Source organism: Parasteatoda tepidariorum, chromosome 5 (genome assembly GCF_982258835.1).
Source record: "Parasteatoda tepidariorum strain Cologne lab strain chromosome 5, Ptep-v5.0, whole genome shotgun sequence".
In the NCBI taxonomy this organism is placed as follows: Eukaryota; Metazoa; Arthropoda; class Arachnida; order Araneae; family Theridiidae; genus Parasteatoda; species Parasteatoda tepidariorum.
In genome coordinates, this window is record NC_141759.1 from 58,583,851 (window position 1) to 58,608,748 (window position 24,898).

Sequence of the window (24,898 nt, forward strand, 5' to 3'; positions counted from 1 at the left end):
TATTTTGCCTTTGGAGAGATATTATACCATAGTTTTTGCAGTACTAGTTTTGCCGAAATTTGCTACAATTACGACACTGATTTTTTCTCCAAAGGGATTTCGTCATACAAATTTAAGGTCATTCTAATTTTGATGAATATTTCAGTTATAAGCCTTGATGGGGGGTTTTTTTTCAAAGAAAAAATTTACCGTATCAATTAATGGTTAAATTTTCTAACTTTGATGAAATCCATTACAATTATCGACATTGGGATTTTTTTACTTTCAGAAAGATTGCTAGCTGTATAACACAATAGTTATCTTAGAATGCTAACTCCAATTTTAATGATGCGAGGAACTCATCTCACATATACTAATATATTGTGAAGACAACATTTTGAGACATGAAATCAAATATATAAGCGTACCTTCTCTGAAGAAACATACCTTTTTTGAGGCTGATTTTAATTTTTTACTTTTGAAATATGGAAAAAGTAATTACGGCTAACCCCCTCTCCTCATATATTGCTAGTCAAGAATCCAAATCCCCTGAACGTTTGAGTGTTAAAATTTATAACTTGAAATGTGAAAATCCAATCATAAGCTCAGAAGTCATTAAGGTATTCTTTTATTATTATTATTGTTATTATTATTATATTTTTTTGCACTTTGCACATTTCACAAATTCTATTTTCTGATTTCTTTTATCTATTTTTTGAAGATGCAACTCAAAAGATTCATTCAAAAACAATACCTATAAAATATCAAGTTAAACATGACATCACATCGGTTTGTATTTATTCAAGGAATTGACGCGACTAGTACTGAATTATTATGGGGCTGATTTTGTGCCTGGCCTAAGGGTGATAAATCGCAATAAGCAGCTATAAAAAGGACTTATTCTTGAGCCAAAGTATTCATGTATCGTCATATTCTCCTTTGTCAACAACTTCGATCATATTCCAGGATACGTTCGATATTTTTTTTCAGATTATTCTACATATAAAAATGCTTAACTAAAAAAAAACATTTATCCATTAATGGCTTGCGATAATTTTTGGGAATGTTCTAAAACTTTTTAATAAGCTCACGGAAATCAATTTTTTACATAAATTAAGTATTCACATCTTTTACCTTTTATCCAAATCAATAAGTGTTAGATAATTTATTTAGGTCCCTTAGGACTGTTCTGAAACTTTATATTAAACTCACGGAAATTAATTTTTCTATATAAATCTCAAGTATTCAAATCTTTTGCATTTCATCTATAGAAGCATGTATTAAATGTTTCATTAAGGATATTGCAGGTATTTCAGTGCTTCGGGTGTCTTATAAAGTTTTATAATAAACTAACGGATATTAATTTTTTCTACATTAATTAAGCATTCACATCATTTGAATTTTATTTATAGCAGCATGTAAGTAATTGTTTGATCACATAGCTTTTTTTTTTAATTTTCAAGTTCGACACGAAAGTAAGGCTTCAAAATCTGGAATAGAAAATTTTTAGTTCAGTTTAAATATTTAAAATTCAGTCACCTGATTCTGCTACGTATTTTGTTAAATACAATCTTAAGAATAATTTGCTTCGAAATGTCCATCAGTTTTAATATGAATATGCCCCGCAGTGAACTGATCACAAAGACACGGTTCCCAGCAGAACACCGAAGTCAAGCATCACTGGATAAGGTCAGTAACCCGGTGGGTGACCACTTTGATCAGCCTTTTCGTTAAACTGTTCTACCATAAAGTGCTCGACTTCACTCCCAGGACGTCGGGCTACCAAAGCAAAGGAGCCATCCCCTCTGCAGAGCATCAAAATTGCGATGGCATGTCTTCGGATCATCTTCAGGGATGCTTCTCAGACGTCGCCCATAGCTCATTGTGCAGCTCTAGTGCAACGTAAATATAGTATCTATCCACCTTATATGAATACAATTGTAACACAATTTTTTAATCTCATTTGATTTTAATAAATATGATTATAATAAGATTTTTCTTGAAATCTCTAATAATGTCCAATCCATCATCTAATCAATACTATCGTCAGTATCGTAAAACTTTTTCTGGGATGCTTCTATAGTTTTAGATTTCGATGTTTTGGATATTTTTACAATGTTCCTCAATCTAGCAGATTGATTTCAATAAATATGATTGTAATAAGATTTTTCTTAAAATCTCTAATAATGTTCAATCCATCATCTAATCAATACTATCGTCAGTATCGTAAAACTTTTTCTGGGCAGCTTCTATAGTTTTAGATTTCGATATTTTGGATATTTTTTACAATGTTCCTCAATCTAGCAGATTGATTTCAATAAATATGATTGTAATAAGATTTTTCTTAAAATCTCTAATAATGTCCAATCCATCATCTAATCAATACTATCGTCAGTATCGTAAAACTTTTTCTGGGAAGTTTCTATAGTTTTAGGTTTCGATGTTTTTGATATTTTTTGCAATGCTCCTCAATCTAGCGGATTGATTTCAATAAATATGATTGTTATAAGATTTTTCTTGAAATCTCTAATAACGTCCAATCCATCATCAAACCAATACTATCGTCAGTATCGTAAAACTTTTTCTGAGAAGTTTCTATAGTTTTAGATTTCGATGTTTTGGATATTTTTTACAATGCTCCTCAATTTAGCGGATTTTTTTATTATTTTTTATTTGATTATAGAAAAAGGCTTAAAATCACTTTTTAGTTTGAAAAACAGATACCGCAATTTTACCAAAAACGCAAGAATATAATCGAATGTTACAACGGAACTCGAACTCATTACATACAGGCTTCAGATCGATTAGTGGAATAGTAATATTGCACGGCGAGGTTTAAGTAAAGTAACCACACATTATTATGGTTAATGTTCTAAGAAAACGCCATTGAATTTATCTGTCGATTTATTTTTCTTTTAAATGCATATCACAGTAACATTTGACAATATGCTAAGAGATATATTTTTATACAATATTTGAAACTATTCTGTAAATCTATGTCTCAAAAAGAGGGAATTTTGTATCTAACATACATTTGTTTCAGGAAAGGGTGTAAAAAATTTTGGAAATTTACAAATAAAATTTATACTATGTTTCAAAAATGCATACGTTATCTTGTCAAATTGTCCAGATTATGTCTAGGTTTATTACGAATGAGTAGACATTCTTCTATAAGTATAACATCACTTGACGTTTTTATTATGAAGAACTCCTAGGGAATTTGAAGAAAACATTTGGGATACGTATAAAATAGAAATAATAAAATGGAAACATATTCTAAATAAAGTATTACTTTTGAAATAAGATTTAAAAGCTCTTTGAAGCTATCTTCTAAAAGTCATGACAGTAACATTCAAGATTGAGATTTGATTTTTGTTGAATATTTATATTGGTGCATTTTATTGTGGAATCTTTTATTTTTAAAACTGTTTTTACCAGTATAAATCAATGGGAAAACAAAGTTTTGATACTGGTTTAGATGTTTTTAAACAATTCAATAATCAAATCTCTCAAACATTACTAAATTTCTTTATAAATAAATATTTATGGCATTGTTATGCAGTTTTGAAATACCGAAGTTTAAGTGCTGAACTGTTTTAGTCGAACATTTTCAACTGTCACAAAACTATTTATTTAGTCAGGTATTTTCGAAGTTTAGAATCATTTCCCCACATATTTAAGCTTTTGCATGTTGATTTAAAGCGTAACTTCTCTCGAATAATATTTAACTATACACTGTTAGAATAATCCTTCTAAAATTACGGTGAAATAACCGGTAGCAGACTGTTTATCCAATTAACCTTAAAATTTACATTAAGAATATTTTTTTACCTTTACGATTTTGAAACCGTTTACAGCTAGAGTGGTTAAAAAACCTTGAATGAAAAACTCTACCATTTACAACTAGCATGGTTTCAAAACCGCAGAAAAGAAATTTAAAAGGACATTGGAGCTAAGTTTTTTGCTAGGTAATGAGCATTGGAGTTAGGTTGTAATTTAGTTGGTTTTTTTATCAAATGAACCGTGCTATGCGGTTTAATAAGTCTATCTGGTTGTTTCACCTATCGTAAGAGATGAGAAATTCTAGTCTTTTTTGTGGTAAGCAGCTTTATGGTGCTGCCATCTATACGTGAACGTGATTATCGTATTCTAAGAGTCCAGGGTCACAAATTGGGGATAGCAGGAAACTTGACACTCTTCGTGCGTTGAAGAGAATGCAAGAAATATTGTAGTGTCTACACTGGGACACGAACCCAGGTTTGTTCGGTCATTTTAGCCCTCTTGGATATAAAATGTACCCATTCGTAAGGGACTTAGTGGCTTTATTAGGTGGGTCCTGTTAGTGAGATAAAATTCTGGTTGTTTAACCGCATTAGAGGACAGCAGTTAATAAACAGTTTTTTCTCACTTTTAATCGTTTGAATACCATCTTATTTATAATTATTTGTTTTGACTGAAGATGGTCAAATAACAATTTAATAAATTGTTATTCAATCATTTTTTCCTAGATATTTCTAACAGTATATTCATTTTTTGCCTCCAATGTTCTTTAGAAGAGGTTAGTGGAAAGGGTAAAAATAAATTAAATTAGTAATGCATTCATTTCAAATAATAAAATGAATATTAAATTTGCGTCAAGTTAAATCAACTGAGTCAATACAAGTAAGACGTAAAGTAGACAAAAAAATTTAATTATTTTTCGTTGAAAAAGTTAATAATAAATTTGTGTTACTTTAGCACAAATTAGTTTATTTATAATATAAATATTTGCAGTGATTAAAACACATGAAAATTCTTCTACAAATAGATAAAAATGTCAAACTTTGTCCAAACTTGTTTACATGAAACAACATGATGTGCTACATTTTTTCGATATCGACTGAACGAATGCTTTTTGCACAGATATAAATGTCAATAGATAATACCATCAAATGTCAATAGATAATGCAAATGGATAAAAATGTCAAACTTTGTCCGAACTTGTTTACATAAAACAGCACAAGTGTTAGATTATTTCGATATCGACTGAACGAATGTTTTTGCATAGATTTTTGTTATATATTTAAAGAAGCTATAGGTAAATTAGTTATTGTTGTCATTCCCTGGGAAGGATAGCTGCGAAGTCTTTTTCTTTTTAATACAGCCAGATGGCGTTCTTTTTAAATTTGTATGAGTTTGTTTGCTTTTTGTTAATAAACCTTTACTTTCTGTCTGAATCTCGATCCACGGACAACAGTTATTTCAGTTAAATAAACCAATATTTATTGCTCTACTGCATTATCATGTAAATTACGCGAAGCAAATTAAACAAGTCTATCAGCTGCAATGTTAACGCTCACCGTGTTTATAAATCACCGGCTGAAGCAGAAACTTTAGGTCAGGTGTTTGTACATCAGCGGTCTTCTTCTGAGAGTTGAAAGTATCACGTTAAAAATTTTAGTGTTACTGAATAACAAACATCATGGTGGCTTCTTTACACCAAGTAGTGTAAAAGAGCATTCCAGGTGTTTTCCTGCACCAAGAACTATTCTGTGTTCTTGGTGTAGTGGAACACTTAGTAGAGCAGCGCTCTGGTATAAAGTAGTTGCCATCTTTTTTGATGCTCAGATGCATGGAAATTGCTTACAGTGTACATGAAAATCCGATTATTAGATCAAAAATCATAAAGGTATCCGCTTTTTTGTTTTGCCCTCTATGCAAGATTGATCACATCTGTAATTATTTACAAAAATATTGACAGCAGTTTTTACTTTCCAGATATGAGCACAAGAAATCGCCATGACATCCGAAAATACCCTCGAATTTCCACATGGTCCAGACCTGAACTCTACAAGTGAAAACGTTAACTATATAATTGGTGCTGCATTCAATTTCCTCAACTCATCACCTGACTTTTTTAACAGTTCTGATCAACCTGAACGACGTTACATATCGAGTGTTGGACAAATCTTTATCACTGGCATTTACGTGTTTGGTGCTGGTGTTAATGTGTGCTCTCTGGTGCTACTGTCACAAGGGGAAACAGCGAGAAATCGGAAACTGACTCTAATGATAAGATGCTTGACAGCAAACGATCTTATGGCCCTCTGTACTTCATTTTTCTTGCTGTATATGAAACTGTATCTTCACCCTAGCCTTGTAGCTAGTCGGTGGTATTGTGGATTAAGAGTTTTGACACGGTTTTTTGGTTTTAGTTCTGGAAGTGTGGCATCAGTCATGGCTGTGGAAAGGTTCATTGCTCTTACGAGACCATTTTTCTATCAAAAAGTAAGTATCTTGATCATGCCAAGATCTTATTAAATGATGGAACACATTAAAATAGTTAAAAAAAATTCCAGAAACCCCAATTTTTTATTTTATTTTAAGACTAATAAAACTTAGAAAGATAATAAAAAAAAGCACATTTATTAAATTTAAAGGCTCTGTATTGTAAAAAGATCAAAAACCGAGTTGGTACATTATTCAAATAGGGTCTCCAGATAATATCGTAATTCTTTGAATTAAATAATTTCATTTTAATGTTCTGTTAGTATTTATCAGTTTTAATCCACTATTCTATTATTTATCCTAAGTCAGTATAAAGTAATGTTTTTCTGCAACACTTTTGTTATATTAACTGAAATGATTTGCTGCATTAAATATGCCGAAATAAAAATTTAAGAGATAAAGTCTCCATCAAAAACTTAATTATCTTAATTTAAATACACATGTTTTTTTGTTCTATAGTAATATTTTTTTTCTCAAACTAATGGAAATTGTCCCCTTGCTCGCTATTGCTAGTTCCCCGCTTAAAATAATCCTGTTTTCTTAAATGAAAATATGATGTTGGTTCTGTCCAAAAGATGAAAAAAATGTATGTTTTTTCACTATTCGGAATTGTGTAAAAAAAAACCAATGTTCTAAAATTTAATAACTCCGAAATTACGTTTTTTCTTAAACTGTAATTTTTTTAATAATGAATAATGATTTTATTTTACTTTATAACCGGCATTGAATTGCCGACCCAATTTTGGGTATACGACTACTAATGTTCAACTCCGTAGTCTTGTAATTTTGAACCCAATGCATAAGATAAGGGAACTCCTGGATCAAGTATTGGGAGAAATATGCCTTTTCGTAATCACATATTAAATTGGAATCTAAATTTATTTACATTTTTAGCAATGCTTATAAATCACAAATATTTAAGACAATGCCATTTTGAATAACTTTTTGAATTATTAATAGTCTAATTGCTTTCACATTATTCAAAAGCACACTGACAAGAGTATACTTGAAGAATTCTTTACTCACTCATAATTAAAATTATTATTACTAGAGTAAAATTAAAATTAAATCTTCTTCGCGTAAATCACATTGCCATGATAAAATCGATATCCTTAAAAATGTGTACTTAAATTCTGACATTGTATTAATTATATCAGTTTTTAAAATTTTATTTTGTATACTATCCATACATTATTTTGACGAATTGGTTGTTAATTAACTTATAAGAGAACAACGAATATTTTCTAACTAAGATTAATTAGCATTAGGCCCAAAAACATTTTTCTCGTTAGTTATTGTATTCCAGTTATGGTTCATTTAGTACAATGAACTTGCTATTTATTACATTCAACTATTTGTCAGTGATTAAAAGGACATTTTGTTAATAACTACAGTGTTATGAGTGTCCAAATGATCGAGATACGAATAGAAATTATATGTAACATCAACTACATAAAACATATAACATCAGTTTCGTAAAAATACTTCGAAGAATTGAAGATAGAACATATTAATATTAAAACAATCAATAACTATTTTAATCGGTATAACGAAACCAGAGAGAAAAGCAAAAAAAGACGTTGTAGAGAGTATTAATTTCCCTTAAACTTGTAAATACTTCAGTAGTTGCTTTCAAAGTTAGAAATCGCATGATAAATATTATTTTCGTTTTGAATAAAGGTGATTTTTGTGAAAAAAAGAACAAATAATACCAAGTGAGCAAACATGCTATTTGTTTGGTTCTGTGATGAAGGATCTTCATTAGTGTCCAAACACAGAAAAAAAGGAAGAAAAAAAAATACAAAAAATAGTGCGTGGAGTGCCTCCGCGCGAAAGAAATTAAACTTCGCAACCTGCGACGTTAATTGTTGAAGAATCAGCAGTCGTAGAAGGATCACTAGTTCTATTCAACGACTCCTTTTCCTGCTCCGCCCGCTTCCGTGCTCTGTAATCACGGTAATATTGTGCATTTTTCTCTCGTGGACCTCTTGAACCAGTGCTTGTGGTTGCCTCATCGTCTCGCCCAGGAAAATGTATGTGTATTAATAATGTATGTAAATGCATCATAATGTAATTTCAGAAGAGAAAAACCTAACAATCAATTGATATTCACAAGAGACGTACCTTGACATAACCTTAAATCCGTCGCATTGTCCGTGGGATTGTTTTCACTCATTTTTTACAATTGTTATCCACTAAATTTGAAAATAAAAAATACTATCCTATTAAATTATATGTGTATCAAAACAAACTAAACAAATATTTGCAGAAAAACAATACTTTTATTATTTTTATGCTAGTGAGAACCAAAACAATATGGAAATGAATGAGGGAAAACTGGATCCTACCACGTGATTTCCCGGCCAATAAAAGTGTAGCGCTAAACGTTTAACGCAACCTTGTTGGAAGTCGCATAAGAAGTATAACTTCAAAAAATAAGTTGCGACAAGGGGAAAGGGAAATTAACCAATAGGGCAATGAGAAAAAATGAGTAACAAATCACAAAAAATAAGTATTAAACAAGATAATTAAGCAAAAGAGGAAAGATAAGACACAAGTGAGAGGGAGGAAGGGTGAGAAATTCAGTTATTTTTTTTATAATGTAGACATTAAAAGATTAGGAAAGAATGGAAGGACACAAAAGTCATTATCTTAATTATTGTAATTTTGCATAATATGAATGAAATGAACCGATTTTTCCGTACTAACTACTACTAATGCAATCTAATACATACTACTAATGCAATCGTAATCTGACAAAAAACAGACTTAATTATAAAACTCGTTCAGCCAAAGAGAGTTTCATGCAAAAATATTTTTTCTATAATTTTTATGATTGATTGTAAATTTTTTAATCGTCAATTGCTCAAAATTTTTATTGTTAAATTCAATTTGGCCCTACAAAGGACATTCGGATATTATGGGCGTCAATATCGTAAATTAGAGAGCTGGTTAGTAAATTTACTTGAGCTTTTTAACTTAGTTATTAACTTAATTTAATTTATTACTTATTTGTTTGGATTTTTTTAATTCAGTTATTTATTTAATTTAATATTTTAATTTAATTATTTATTTTATTAAATTCACTTTGGCCCTACAAAGGACATTCGGATAATATGGGCGTCAATATCGTAATTTAGAGAGCTGGTTAGTAAATTCACTTGAGTTTTTTAACTTAGTTATCAACTTAAATTAATTTATTACTTATTTATTTGGATTTTTTTAATTCAGTTATTTATTTAATTTAATATTTTAATTTAATTATTTATTTTATTAAATTTAATTTGGCCCTGCGAAGGACATTCGGATAATATGGGCGTCAATATCGTAATTTAGAGAGCTGGTTAGTAAATTCACTTGAGTTTTTTAACTTAGTTATCAACTTAAATTAATTTATTACTTATTTGTTTGGATTTTTTTAATTCAGTTATTTATTTAATTTAATATTTTAATTTAATTATTTATTTTATTAAATTTAATTTGGCCCTGCGAAGGACATTCGGATATTATAGGCGTCAATATCGTAAATTAGAGAGCTGGTTAGTAAATTCTCTTGAGTTTCTTAACTTAGTTATTAACTTAAATTAATTTATTACTTATTTGTTTGGATTTTCTTAATTTATTTATTTATTTACTTTAATATTTTAATTTAATATTTTAATTTCCTTATTTATTTTATTAAATTTAATTTGGCCCTACAAAGGATATTCGGATAATATGGGCGTCAATATCGTAAATTAGAGAGCTGGTTAGTAAATTCACTTGAGTTTCTTAACTTAGTTATTAACTTAAATTAATTTATTACTTATTTGTTTGGATTTTTTTAATTTAGTTATTTATTTACTTTAATATTTTAATTTAATATTTTAATTTAATTATTTATTTTATTAAATTCAATTTGGCCCTACAAAGGACATTCGGATAATATGGGCGTCAATATCGTAATTTAGAGAGCTGGTTAGTAAATTCACTTGAGCTTCTTAACTTAGTTATTAACTTAATTTAATTTATTACTTATTTGTTTGGATTTTTTTAATTAAGTTATTTACTTAATTTAATATTTTAATTTGATATTTTAATTTAATTATTTATTCAATTTATATTTTGATTCAACTATTTCTTTGATTTAAATTTTTATTATTTATATTACTTAATGCAATTTTTTATTTGATTATCTATAAATTTTGATCCAATTTTATTTTAATTACTTATTAAAGTTAATTTTTCTATTTAATTTAATTATTTATTCCATTCAATATATAATCATTACGCTATACTATGTATCTAGATGACGCTGAATGCTGAATGCGTGCGTATTTAAGCTGAACCAAACCATCAAGTAAGGCAGTGTATTATGGCCGAAAAAATGCAAAAAGTATATTTAAAAAAAACTTTAAAGCAACTATAACTAACATTAAAAAATTCGCAAAACTATTTCTTGCAAAAGAATTATTACAATTAAACAAATAAACGCTGTAATAATTTAATACGCATAAATATTAGAACATAGCTTGCATGTCAAGCTATAAAATACTCACTTAAGCTTTTAAGCTTTAGCAATTTATAAGCTATATATTTAAAAACGAAATTTTAAGACGGAATAATAGGAATCGATCAAGAATCACACATTAAAAAAAAAAAAAATGTTTAAATAAACTGCTTATCATTTTAAGGTCAGCTTGTTTTAAACAATGTTCTCTTTATCGAAATTCGATTCTTTATCAATTGAAAACCTGTATGCGTCTTTGTGTCAGACGATTTTAATCAATAATAATAATTATTATGTGAAATTTATAATACTACTACGCATAATACAATGCAATTAATTACATGCGGGTCAATATGTATTTAATTGTTTGAAACGAGTATATAATGGTACATCTTCAATCAATTTTGATTTAATATCAAGGAAGAGTATGACATAAATGCCTTATTCGATGATTTATTGTTCTCTATTCTGAAACAATTATCTAGATATGATGGATTGGTGTTTTATATTAATTTCATTTAATTGCCACTTTATTATCATTACCGTAGATTGAAGTCTTAAATGAAGACATTGAGAATATGAGCTGACTGTTAACAGCGATATGTTTAGTTATGGTCAGCGTGCAGAAATGAGTTTATATTGTTCTGCCAAGGAAATATTTAACTCGTTTATTCTAAATTTGGGATTTACGCATTTGAAATTTCCAATCTTAACACAAAACTGAAAATGACAAAACTTTAAATTCCATCTTTTTCTTGATTTAATTAATAATTACTACTTTTTATTAAAATAAATTAATTAATTTTTTAATTAATAAAAAATGATAATTAATATTTTTCAGAGGAATTTAAATTTTTTTTTGCGCTTAAATTGGAATATTTTTTTGCTTTAAATCATCCTTGAATTAGCGAAGAATTTTGTGCAAAAAAATGCAAAGCACACGGCATGACATCACGACGACATCATGACTCATCGGACGAGAACATGCATTTTCATCATTAAAGAGTAATGACAGCCTAGTTAGCGGGTCGCTGGACTCACGTTTGTGATAGCGGGCGTTCGAAGCCAGTCGGCCGAAGATTCTGTGGTAACTGGTGCGCGTTAAATCTGTTGGATCACAAAGTCCTCCATGTTCAGACAACAAATCAATAACCTCTGGGGCTACTGAATTGGAGATTGATCGTTCTCCGGCTCAGGCCAAACTTACGATCTGTGGAAGAATAAATGGATGTATGAATGGGTCCGCCCAATAAACGGGTGTGACGTTCGGGTGTGGCAGAAGTCGAATTCTTGACCATAGATGGCGCTACTGGAAAACAAGAACAATAGCCCTATTCTGCCTTAATGGCCGACTACGACAACAACAACAAGAGTAATGACATTTCTGGCACACACAAAAAAAAACATAATTCAGGCTAATAAAAACAAAATTTACGGTATTTAAACCATTCATTTAATAATTTTTTTCATTCATGCAGTAACGGTTTAACAGAAGTTCTGGTTTTCAAAATTTTAGTTCGTATTACCACACATAAAGTAAAATTACTAAACTGAAAAGTTAATTTAACCGAATAAATAGTTTTTAGGCCATGCTCTAAGGTGTAATAATAAAATTACCAAACTTTACCACTTTTATCAAATTTCATCACGCATTATAAAACCAACCAAATTTAATTATTAATTTCCCCAAAATCATAACCGAAGTACAACGTTAAAAATAAATAAGCTTTTTGATGTTCCCATAGAGGTAATTTTACCACATTCTGATAATTTTGACCATTCTGTTTTTCTCCATGAGATAAGTTATGCTTTCAGCTTTGTCACCAAGTGACATTTGGAATGGAAAAAAAAAATTCATATATCTGCATATTCTTTGATATAAAAACTTTTCTCTGTCACAGGACAACCTATCCTCCTCTGTTACAGTTCGTTTTAGACAAAAATCTCATTTGCACTTGAAATATGCTCCTTTGATTTGGAAGGTTGACTCCTACGGTTAGTCCAACTGAAAAGGGATTCTAACCCATGATACGTCTACCATTGAAAATATTTTTACATGGGCACTGTAGTCGGTGCGAGCTGGAAGCAAAATTTGAAGCAACCAACCATCGCTGAGAATCGATCCTGGGTCGAACTCTCTATCCCTTAATCCACCACGGCTTGAATTAATTAATTAAAAAAATTAAAATTTTGCCTTATTAAGATAATTACCCGTCTTATTTCGTGAAAATCCAATCATAACATCTTGAACCGTGGTGGGTCAGGGGACAGAGTGCTTGCCTCCCAATGAAGGAACCTGGATTCGAATCCCAGCGATGGCTGGATGATACGAATTCCCGTCTCATACAGTGATGACGTAAAATATCCTCTGTGGTACACAGATCATGGGTTTAGAGTCCTCCTGTCCTTGTGATATCCATGGGAGGTTTTCGTGGTCTACCTCCCCATGTAACGTAAATGAGAGTTAGTTTCATCAAAAAGCCCTCCACAAAGGTAAATTTCTCCCGTTACTTGATCCAGGAGCTGCCTTGTCGGCAGGATTGGGTTTAAAATTACAAGAGTTGTAAACTCAAATTGGGTCAGATATTTAAAGACGGTTATAAAATAAAATAAAATCATGACATCTTAAATATTTAGGCTTTTTCGCCTACTATTCTGTACGTTAGTTTAAATTATAAAATTAATAAATTTGTTAAACAATGATTTTATAATTAAGACGTAATCGTGTAAACAATATTCAGCTTCAAAATGTTCAAACTCCATAATATAGAAATAAATACTTCAAAACAATGAATTTTCTTATCTAATTTATTTTTTGAAAGAAAAACTTGTAAATATTTTTAGCGGAATGCTTGTGGTATGCAAAACACCGTCATAAAATCTCGACAAAATAAGTAAACTTATTCCTTATCCAATCTCTTAACTTCGAGGGCACATCTTGCTTATAGAAGTTCTTATATTTTTATAGAACAACAATGCTCTTCGTGTCTAAATTTGGGAATATTTCTTGTAGATCGATTTCTCCTCCAACTTGATTCTACTCGCTTCCCGGCACATGCCTGTCACGTGATCATCACGACCTTACATAGTGAAAGCGGAAAAATATAATATGCTAATCATCCATTCTTTTGGAGAAAAAGATGAAAAATACCCAAAATAGAGATCTCAAATTGAAAGTTGGATTCTAGAATAACAGCAACAATGATTAATTGTTTAAGTAAATTTATATTGTTTTCCAAGGAATAAGTAATTATATTTCATATGGAGAAAAAAATTAGTTAATAATCATTCTTGATCGAAAAAATAATTATTGTTTAGCAGATAGCTTTAGAAATTTTACTTTAATTGAAAAAATAGTCATTTACTAAGTTTTGTATTCATATTTGTATTGATTTGTTACTAACCTAATTAAAAATGTTTAAAATTAAAAATTTAGTGAATCGAGTTTAAACGAAGTTAAAAATTTAAAAGATAAAAAATTTAAAATTTTAAGGAAAAGTTGAAGATTAAGAAGTTAAAAATAAACTCAAGATGATTATTAAGAAGTTAAGATTATTAAGAGGTTAAAAATTTTAAAGAAAATTTAAGTTTAAAAATTTAAAAAGCATGTTAAGAATTGAGTTTGTGAAAAAATTTGAAGTTGTATTATAATTTTTTTTGTTGAAAAAATACATTCTAGGAAGGAAAATTATTTATAAATTTTAATATTTATTTTAACAAATTGATTTATTTCTACCCAATTATGTCTATAATGCGCATAAAAAAAAAAGCAGCTGAATAACTTTTGATCTAACTTTCGAATTTTTTTATACTAATACGCAATCGTAATGAGATCAAAAGCTATATTAAAAAACGTTAATTAAATATTGAAAACAAAATTTTAAGTTTATAACATACCAATAAGCTCACTCATTTTTGATAAATGTTTTTGATTTTTGTTAATTAAAATATGGGTTAAAGAAGTAGTCGAAATCTGGAAAAAAAATTCTCGAAAACATCAATTGATGTTATTTTGGAAACTTTCATTTGTATACTTAGACGTCAAAAATTCTCGAAAACAATAATTGATGTTATTTTGGAAACTTTCATTTGTATACTTAGACGTCAAAAATTCTCGAAAACAACAATTGATGTTATTTTGGAAACTTTCATTTGTATACTTAGACTTCAAAAATTCTCGAAAACAACAATTGATGTTATTTTGGAAACTTTCATTTGTATACTTAGACTTCAAAAATTCTCGAAAACATCAATTGATGTTATTTTGGAAACTTTCATTTGTATACTTAGACGTCAAAAATTCTCGAAAACAATAATTGATGTTATTTTGGAAACTTTCATTTGTATACTTAGACGTCAAAAATTCTCGAAAACAACAATTGATGTTATTTTGGAAACTTTCATTTGTATACTTAGACTTCAAAAATTCTCGAAAACAACAATTGATGTTATTTTGGAAACTTTCATTTGTATACTTAGACGTCAAAAATTCTCGAAAACAATAATTGATGTTATTTTGGAAACTTTCATTTGTATACTTAGACGTCAAAAATTCTCGAAAACAACAATTGATGTTATTTTGGAAACTTTCATTTGTATACTTAGACTTCAAAAATTCTCGAAAACAACAATTGATGTTATTTTGGAAACTTTCATTTGTATACTTAGACTTCAAAAATTCTCGAAAACATCAATTGATGTTATTTTGGAAACTTTCATTTGTATACTTAGACGTACTCAGTTTCAAGTAAATAATCCTTTAGGTTTCATAGTTTCTAGTAAAAAAAATTCTATTCATAATATATAATTGTGGGGAAGATGTTATGGACCATGCTAACTTTCATCTATCTAAAGGTACCTCAACATAGAATCAAGTTAACATGCATTATATACTACTGAATTGGAATCGTATATTTGTAGTGGTAGGCACACTGCAGTACTCCCCCACCAGAATTTTATCTGTGACAGAATTCGATGAACGAATACCACTTGTTGATTCATTACTGTTTTGTGAGAATCCTGGAGAGCTGTATTAAGATCACCATACTTTTGAATGCTGATCGTGAGTATATACAGGACGACGTTGTGTATGATCGAGACTGAGTAGCAACAGCGCGAGGAGGTGAATAATGTCGCAGTCACAAGTTGCAAGGCAACTGTTCAATTGGGAATCCACTGAAGTAGGCGTGTTCAAATCGAAGAGTTTTTGTCTATGTAGGAGTGTTCATATCACGTCCGGGTCACCAATGTGGGGGAAGACGTTATCGACTATGCCAACCTTCATCTATCTAAAAGTATCCCAACATGGAATCGAGTTAACATGTGTTATATGATAAGGAATTGGGATTGTATTTTTGTAGTGGTAGACACACACACTAGATTAATAATGATAAAAAAAATTAATTGTGAAATAAATAAATTTTTACCTTATTTTAATCTATGTTATTTCGAAGCCCAAAATACAATATAAGAACAGAATCGGTCAAATAACTTTCGAATTTAAAAATTTCTAAAAAGTCATATTTTTCAATATATTTTCAGAAGAATTATTCGATCGATTCCATTCCAATTTCATTTAATTTTCATAGAATAAAATAGACGCAAGAAGTTTTTAAGCTCAAAATCTTTCTGACCATAATTAAATTTAACAATAAAAAATTACAAATAATTGAAAACAAAAATTTTTTTTTCATGAAGCGATCTTTAGAATGTAATGTGACAGAAATATGGCAAAATACACAAAAAATTAGACTACTATTTAAAGGCTGGCACCTTCGACCGTTTTCCTGACTGAATTATTGGAGCCATAATTTTAAGCTAAGGACAACTTTTACCATATTTTGTGGGTCAACAATCTAAATCCGTCGAGTTTCACTTTGGAGATTGTCCTTTGTAGGGTTAAATTAGATTTAATAATAACAAATTTGAACTATCAAGTTTAATAATATTGAATTTCATAATAAAACTTATTAAACATTTTTTTTACCCGAAACTCTCTTTGGATAAATGTGTTTTATAATCAAGTCCGTTTCTCTGTCAGATCAAGAAGATCCAATCGTTGAATCAAAACAATCAACGTTCTTTCAACGTTCTTCTTTCAACGTTCAACAATTAGAAATACAATTAAATATTATTAAAGTAAGAAAAAAGTAAAATTAAACGTAATATTAAAGTGTTCTAAAGATTGTCCACACTCCAAATTGGTGCCCATATTATCCAAACTTTGACTATTCTCTATTTAATTTTTTTTTAATATCATCGGTCGAACACACAGAGTAAATTAATTAATTATTTAACTTAAAATATTAAATTAAATAAATAGTTAAATCAGACTTAATATTAAAGTTATAAATAAAAAAACTTCTGAAATAATTATAAATAAAATTAAACGTAACATTAAAGCTTTTTAAGATTGTCCGCTTTCTAAATTAGAATATTGGTGCCCATATTATCCAAACTTTGACAAGAATATTCTCATTTCATTTTTTTTTAAATATTATCTGTCGAAAACATAAAGTAAATTAATTAAATATTTAATTTAAAATATTAAATTCAATAAAAAGTTAAATCAAACTCAATATTAAAGTTATAAATAAAATTAAAATTATAAATAAAATTGAACGTAACATTAAAGCGACCAACATAATTGTCCATACTTTAAATTAGAATATTAGTGCCCATATTATCCAAACTTTGACAAGAATATTCTCATTTCATTTTTTTTTAAATATTATCTGTCGAAAACACAAAGTAAATTCATTAAATATTTAATTTAAAATATTAAATTCAATAAATAGTTAAATCAAACGCTATATTAAAGTTATAAATAATTATAAATAAAATTGAACGTAACATTAAAGTGACCAACAAAATTGTCCACACTCTAAATTAGAATATTGGTGCTCATATTATCCAAACTTTGACTAGAATATTCTCATTTCATTTTTCTTAAATATTATCTGTCGAAAACACAAAGCAAATTAATTAAATATTTAATTTAAAATATTAAATTCAATAAATAGTTAAATCAAACGCTATATTAAAGTTATAAGTAAAATTAAAATAATTATAAATAAAATTGAACGTAACATTAAAGCGACCAACATAATTGTCCACACTCTAAATTAGAATATTGGTGCCCATATTATCCAAACTTTGACTAGAATATTCTCCATTTCATTTTTTTTTAAATATTATCTGTCGAAAACACAAAGTATAATTAAATATTTAATTTAAAATATTAAATTCAATAAATAGTTAAATCAAACGCTATATTAAAGTTATAAATAAAATTAAAATAATTATAAATAAAATTGAACGTAACATTAAAGCGACCAAAATAATTGTCCACACTCTAAATTAGAATATTGGTGCCTATATTATCCAAACTTTGACTAGAATATTCTCCATTTCATTTTTTTAAGTATTATCTGTCCATAGCACAAAGTAAACTAATTTAAATATTTAATTTAAAATATTAAATTCAATAAATAATTAAATAAAGCTTAATATTAAAGTTATAAATAAAATTAAAACTAATAAAATAATTATAAATAAAATTAAACGTAACATTAAAGCGTTCTCAGATTGTCCGCACTCTAAATTAGAATATTGGTGCCCATATTATCAACAAAAAAAACTTTGACTAAAATATTATTTTTTTAATATTGTCTGTCGAAAGCATGAAGTAAATTAATTAATTTAGTTAAAATAAAATATTAAATTAAGTAAATAGTTAAATTAAAAAATTAACATAAAGAGTGAAATTAATTTATTATATCAAATTAATAATTCATTTTCCTATGAAAATAAAAGCGCAAATAGAGAATGGTGGGATGCATTTTATGGTGCGTTTTTACTGTATTTACTCATGCATATATATATTTTTATTCTTTAAAAATCATTTATTTGTTGATATGCGAATTTGTGGTAATGCTAATCTTTTGACAAGAGAGCGCGTTTGAAAGGATATTATAAAAGCATAAGTTACAGAATTGTGTGTCCCAGACTATAAGAAGTAATTTTTATGACTAAACTCAAATAAAGTAATCAAACTTTCTATGATCATGATGAAAACTCTTTAAAACCAAAAATGCTGTTGAAACCAAACTGTTAACTGCTGAAGGTGCATTCTAACGCGAAAATAATAATTTTAAAAAAAATTATTTAGTCTCATTAATTTATTATCAATCGAGTATAGCAAAAATGCTTCTAGTACAAATTTTAAAATAAAAATAAGCATCGATTAAAAAAGGATATGGTAACAAAAGTACAATTTTTCGAGGCGAGAGTTAAAAATAAATTAGTTTATCAAGCATAAACATTATGCTTAAAAACTAAAGTATTTAATGATTTTAAACAATGAAACTTTCTATGATCATGAGGAAAACTCATTAAACCAAAAATTCTTCTTGAAACCAAAATTTTAATTGCCAAAAGTGCATTCTAACAAGAAAATAATAATTTTAAAAAAAATTTGTCTCAATAATATATTATCAATCGAGTATAGCAAAAATGTTTCTAGAACAAATTTTAGTATAAAAATAAATATCGATTGAAAAAGGATATGGTAACAAAAGTACAATTTTTCGAAGCGAGTGTTAAAAATAAATTAGTTTATCAAGCATTAACATTATGTTTAAAAATTGAAGTATTTAATGATTTTAAACAATGGAACGAAAAGCAAAGACCATAAAAAGTTAGTTTTTTTTTATTAACCAAACTGAATTATTTATAAGATGCATGCATCTGTTCTCTTTTGCCCAGTGGGTTTCGAAGATGTTCTTGGTTGTATTAAATTTTTACGAGCCTCGTTTCAATGAATATAAAGTAGAAAATAAGAAAACAGCATTCTTTTGCCCAATGAAATAGTTTTTAAAGTTGCATTTATCGAAATTCTTTTCACTGAAACCTACCAATGGAGCGCAACAAAGAGGAAATTAAATTTTAAAAGGCTTTTAAGGGTAATGAAATGTTATATTCTGTTCTAAAAATGTTTCATCTGATATATTTCAAGTCAGTAAGTGATAGATTTTTTTAAACTTTTGTTTTGTTTGATTAATTTGTTCAGGATGAAACTTTTTAACTATTATTATAATCTTTGTAAGCAGGGATGGCATTATTTAAATCACGATTTGAATCACTGGATATTTGTAGAAAAAATGTTAGCTTAAATCAACTGATTTTTTAAAGCATTAAATTAAGTTAAAAATATTTTAATACAATATATCTAAATGAGTATATCCTTTAGGTTCTGATTTTTTCCTAAGTATAATTTCATTAATATTGAAGGTTTTTTATAGAATTTTAATGAAAATTGGAGAATAATTATTATTTAAGGTCCAAAACAAACTTGTTGAAACATGTCGATTAGTATTTCTAATCTCTATATTTTTGGAGCGAATGTAGTTTTTTAATCAAGTAATTCCCTACTATTTCAATTTCTTAGAATTATTTAATTAATACGTAAATAACATATTTTTTATTGCCTCTTTTGATATTCATTACTTTAATTAATAATAGGCTTAAATAAACAAAAGATTTCTTGAGGCAAGTGTACACGTGTAATTATTAAGACTACTGTGCTTATGTTGGTTTAATTACAAACTCGGTATTCATTTAGTTGATTACTTAGCTTAATTTATTTATTAATTAATAATTACTTTTACATTTAATAATTACTTTTTTCGACATTTTTGGATTTCATTTAATTAAGTCTGTTTTGTTTTCACACAGTAAAACATTCTGGAAAAACTAATCCTTCAATATAGTATTAGTTTAATTTACTATTAGTAGAAAGTGAGCATGAGTTTAATTTACTATGAATAGAAAGCGAGTATGAGTTTAATTTACTATGAATAGAAAGTGAGTATGAGTTTAATTTACTGTGAATAGTATGCAAGAATTCACAAGAAGTTAAGCAACTTTTATCCTGCAAAAATGGCAAGTAATAGAATATTTTGGTTTCCATGGATGACTCAAACACACTTGTTTTATTGAATAATGATTGCTTTAAAATCAAGAAACAAATTATGATCTTAAAAAAAGTCATCCGAATTCAACTACTATATATTTACTGAGAAAACATAACCGCAAAAGAAAGTTTTTATTAGGAAATCGATACTGAATAGAGGAATGCAAAAGGTGGAAAAGGTCAAAGCTTCGACATAAGATTATAATTCTCAGACGAGAGAGCTGAGAAATTAGGAACTAATGTCTTAGACATGAGAAGAATAAAGGATGACTTAATCGAAAAATTATAGTTTCCCGCTGAACCAAATTGCTGTATGTTGTTATTTAAGTGTCCCAAATTTTTATAAGAACTAATTTTCGGATCTCCAAATCACAAAATAAATTTCTAAATAGGCTTATTTAAAAGTTTTTAAAACACAATTTTGGCGCCGCCAAATTTTTGAATAATGTGATATTTTCTCACATTTTAAAATGCATTTTTGTTTTGTCTATGTGGTCAAAATAATTGAAAACTTTTATTATAACTGTTTAATCATGCAACTCGTGTTGTCTGCTCATTGCGGAATTTTGAAGCATAATGCTTGCATATTTTATGTGTCGATATGTCAGAACAGTGCTTTTTGGAGCATTAATAATTAATAAATCATTGTTATATAATTTTCATTGTAAGTACTTAACACTTCCATCCTGGCAATGGCTTGCCTTTATCTCACCCTCTGCTCTAAGGGTTTTTCCGCTACGCTAAAAGTGAAGCAAAACTCAAATTTTTGTAAAAACTTGTTTATTTTACTTTGAAGAATAATAATCAATTGCAATCAATAACAACACTCGCTAATACAAACAGCACAGAGCGCTTAGATTAACACTGAGAAAAAAACTGTCCCCAAAACTATCAGAATATGGTAAAATTCTGACTCGATTATGATTACTCTCAGGAATATGATTACTTTCCAGAATATGATTACTTTCTGCCTCGATGAGAAGTACCAAAAAGTTCGGTAACTTTCAACGAAGCACTTTGGTAATGGGTTTGGCAAAATTAACAATAAAATATAGATTTATTATATATGATAAAATTTGATTAACATGGTAATTGCATCATGATAGCATAAAGCATGGCATAGCATAATTATTCCGTAAAATTTACTTTTAAGTTTTGTATTTACTAAATGCATGGTAAACTATAATTTTGAAAAACAGAATTTCCGGTTAATCGTTACCATGTAAATGGAAAAATTACCAAATAAATGATTTAAATGCCGCATATTTTGGTTTTATTAACAAGAATTTGGTTTTATCAACCAGAATTATTCTTATTAACCAGTTTTTTTTTAACTAGTATTGCTAAACCTTACTGTGCGAGCCGCGATGGCTCAGGGGATAGCGTTCGAATCTCAGCGAAAGCTGATCTATAAAAATTCCGCATCCGGCTTGCACCGACCACAGTGCTGACGTGTAATATCCTCCGTGGTAGACGGATCATGAGTTAGAGTCCCCTTGCCGTCAGACTAACCGTGGAAGGTTCTCGTGGTCTTCCTCTCTAATTAACGCAAATGCTGGTTAATTCCATCAAAAAATCCTCCATGAAGACAAACTTCTCCCAATACTTTATCCATAAGTTTCTTTGTCTTCTGGGTTGGGTTCAAAATTACAAGGCTTCGTAGTTGAACATTAAAAATCGTAAACACAAAAAATTGAGTCGGCTTGTTCAACGACGGTTATAAAACCTTACAGTACGGTAATAATACCAAAAATTTTATTTCGGGTGGGAGACGAATTATCTCGTCCGTCGCGATGGAAGTATTCAATGATCATATACATTTCTTAGCAATCAAATCCGATAATCTTAAATAGTCAAAATTGAGCACTATTAATTTTTTTCTTCGTGCGGGAGACGAATTATCTCGTCCATCGCGATGGATGTATTCAATGATCATATGCATTTCTTAGCTGCCGATTAAATGCCTCAACAAATCCGATGACCTTAAATAGTCAAAATCGAGCACTATTGATTTATATGTATTTATGCGTAGCAAACTGTTAGCATATGTTGTTATTTTTTTATAAAGATAGTAAATTTTAAACAAAAAAAAAAATGTAAACCAAACATGACATAATGCTTACAGCATCTTTCCTTTTAAAAGACAACGTAATTTTCCATGTCAAAAATGAAATTTGATCTTTTAATCAACGTTTAATAGCACTCCCGATGCTGAAAAGCTCCTGCAATTTATTAATAAAGTCGATGTAAAAATGACAAGATAAATATCCATAATCGTAATTTTAATACATTATCAAGTTTGTAAAATGTTTTTTAAGTCAGAAATTAAGTACTAAATGGGTTAAAGAAATTTATTACAGATTTGTTTAATTGGTGAGTTTTCTTTAAGTTTTTATTAAAACGCAGAATACCCAAATTATAGGGAAAGATTAAAACTTGTAACTGGAGAAGCTCTAAGACTTGTAACCAGGTGCAAAAACTTGTTATTAGATAACTAAAACTTGTTATTAGATAAGAGGGATTGTATTTAAGTAAATATTGCTAGTATAATGTATAAGATTATTATATATTATATTAATAATGTAATAATCTATAGTATAATACATGTTTAATAATACATTTTTTATATATAACATGATGAGATGATATGCACAATAATTATATTACAATGATATTACTACTGTTAATATATTACAATATATTATAATGATATTACCACTGTTTGGTCTAAAGTTGCTAAATTAGTTTAAAATGATTAAGCTTAGATTTTATAATTAACTAGTGGGCTGTGCCCCCTGCTCGCTAACGCTCGCCAACCCCCGAAAATTGCCACACAATCTTATATGGTTTGCTTCACAAACCAAGCTCGCTTCGCTCGCTACTAATTTAGGTACATTGCAAATGCACAAAATTCTAAGAATTCAAAACAATCATTCAAATCCATATAACAGCTCCTTTTTTAAAAAAAAATTACATCTTTTTAGTAAATACTATGTCATTAAAATAAATTTGAATTCAAATAAATGACATGTAATTCGTTAAACTTATTAGAAATGTGCTATAGTATAAAATCTTAAAGCATAACACCACGACTGAGACTCATTTTTCAATAAAAAAACTAATAACAATAATAAAACAAAAAAATTCGTGATATAAATCAAAAATCGTGAAATAAATTCGTAATATATAAATTCGTGAAAAAAAGCGCTCTCGACAAAATGCTAAAATAGAGATCTATCGACAAAGACTACTCACTTCTGCCTAGCTTAATAGTATGAGATTGCCGCAGCTGATAGGGTGAATTTCGAAAGAAATCACATTTGGTAAGAATGCTCTCTCTGGCTATTTCGGTTTCCATTTTTAAAAACGCTATATGTTGAGCCAGCTCAGGTAGATTTGCCATGTGACATTTTTAGCGGCAATCATTGGTCGATTTTCTAGCGTTGCCATTCGAGGAGTTGTAATGAGACTTTTTTTGTCGCCGTGTAAGAGAAATATATATAGAGATTATGAGTAAAATTAGAAACTTTGCATGAAAATATATATCCAGTGAATATTACAATACATTTTTTGATATAACCAAATATTGGAAGAGTGAAAATAATTTTGCTAGAAAAATAAATAAAATTAAATAAAGTGAATTCTCACGTGGACGAAATTGTGACCTCTTTTCTCTTAAGTTCAATGACACTCTAGGTGCAGAATGAAAGACGTGTAACTAGAAGTTTATTTAACCTGATTTTAAATTTAAATAACTTTAAACCAATTGAATACCTGCAAATAACGTCATCGTAGGTAAATCTTGGCATTTGTCGATTCAGAAGCCAATTAGGTTCAATACACGCACGTGATGTCACTTATAGGTATCCAATTAAATCGCATGGTTAGGCCTAATTGGTTAGGCCAAGTTGCAAGTGTCCAGTTAACAATTAAAATATTAAGTAAACATTATCGATAATAAGAGCTGTAAAATTTCCAGGGAATTTTACAGCTTGTGTATAAATATTTCCTGCAATTTTATTGCAGGGAACATTGAGGAAGTGTCAAAAATGTTGCGACACATATTAATATAAAGTAGGCTAAATCGTTAGGATAAAAAAGTATATAATAGCTCATGACCATAAATGTCATTGTATTCTCCACCGTAGAACACAATGAGCACTTAGCAACACTGTCTAGGTATAACTAAG

The 24,898-nt window shown here is 28.6% G+C and overlaps 1 protein-coding gene across 1 annotated transcript in view; it reads left to right on the top strand.

Annotated features, from left to right (window-relative positions):
• The window catches only part of LOC107456972 (prostaglandin E2 receptor EP3 subtype-like), a 105,322-nt gene that overhangs the window by 67,681 nt on the left and 12,743 nt on the right, over positions 1-24,898 (top strand). The window contains exon 2 of the mRNA XM_087162576.1: positions 5,737-6,246. Coding sequence (XP_087018702.1) covers positions 5,758-6,246 — 489 coding nt within the window. The 5' untranslated portion in view covers positions 5,737-5,757. The remainder of the gene's footprint in view (positions 1-5,736; positions 6,247-24,898) is intronic.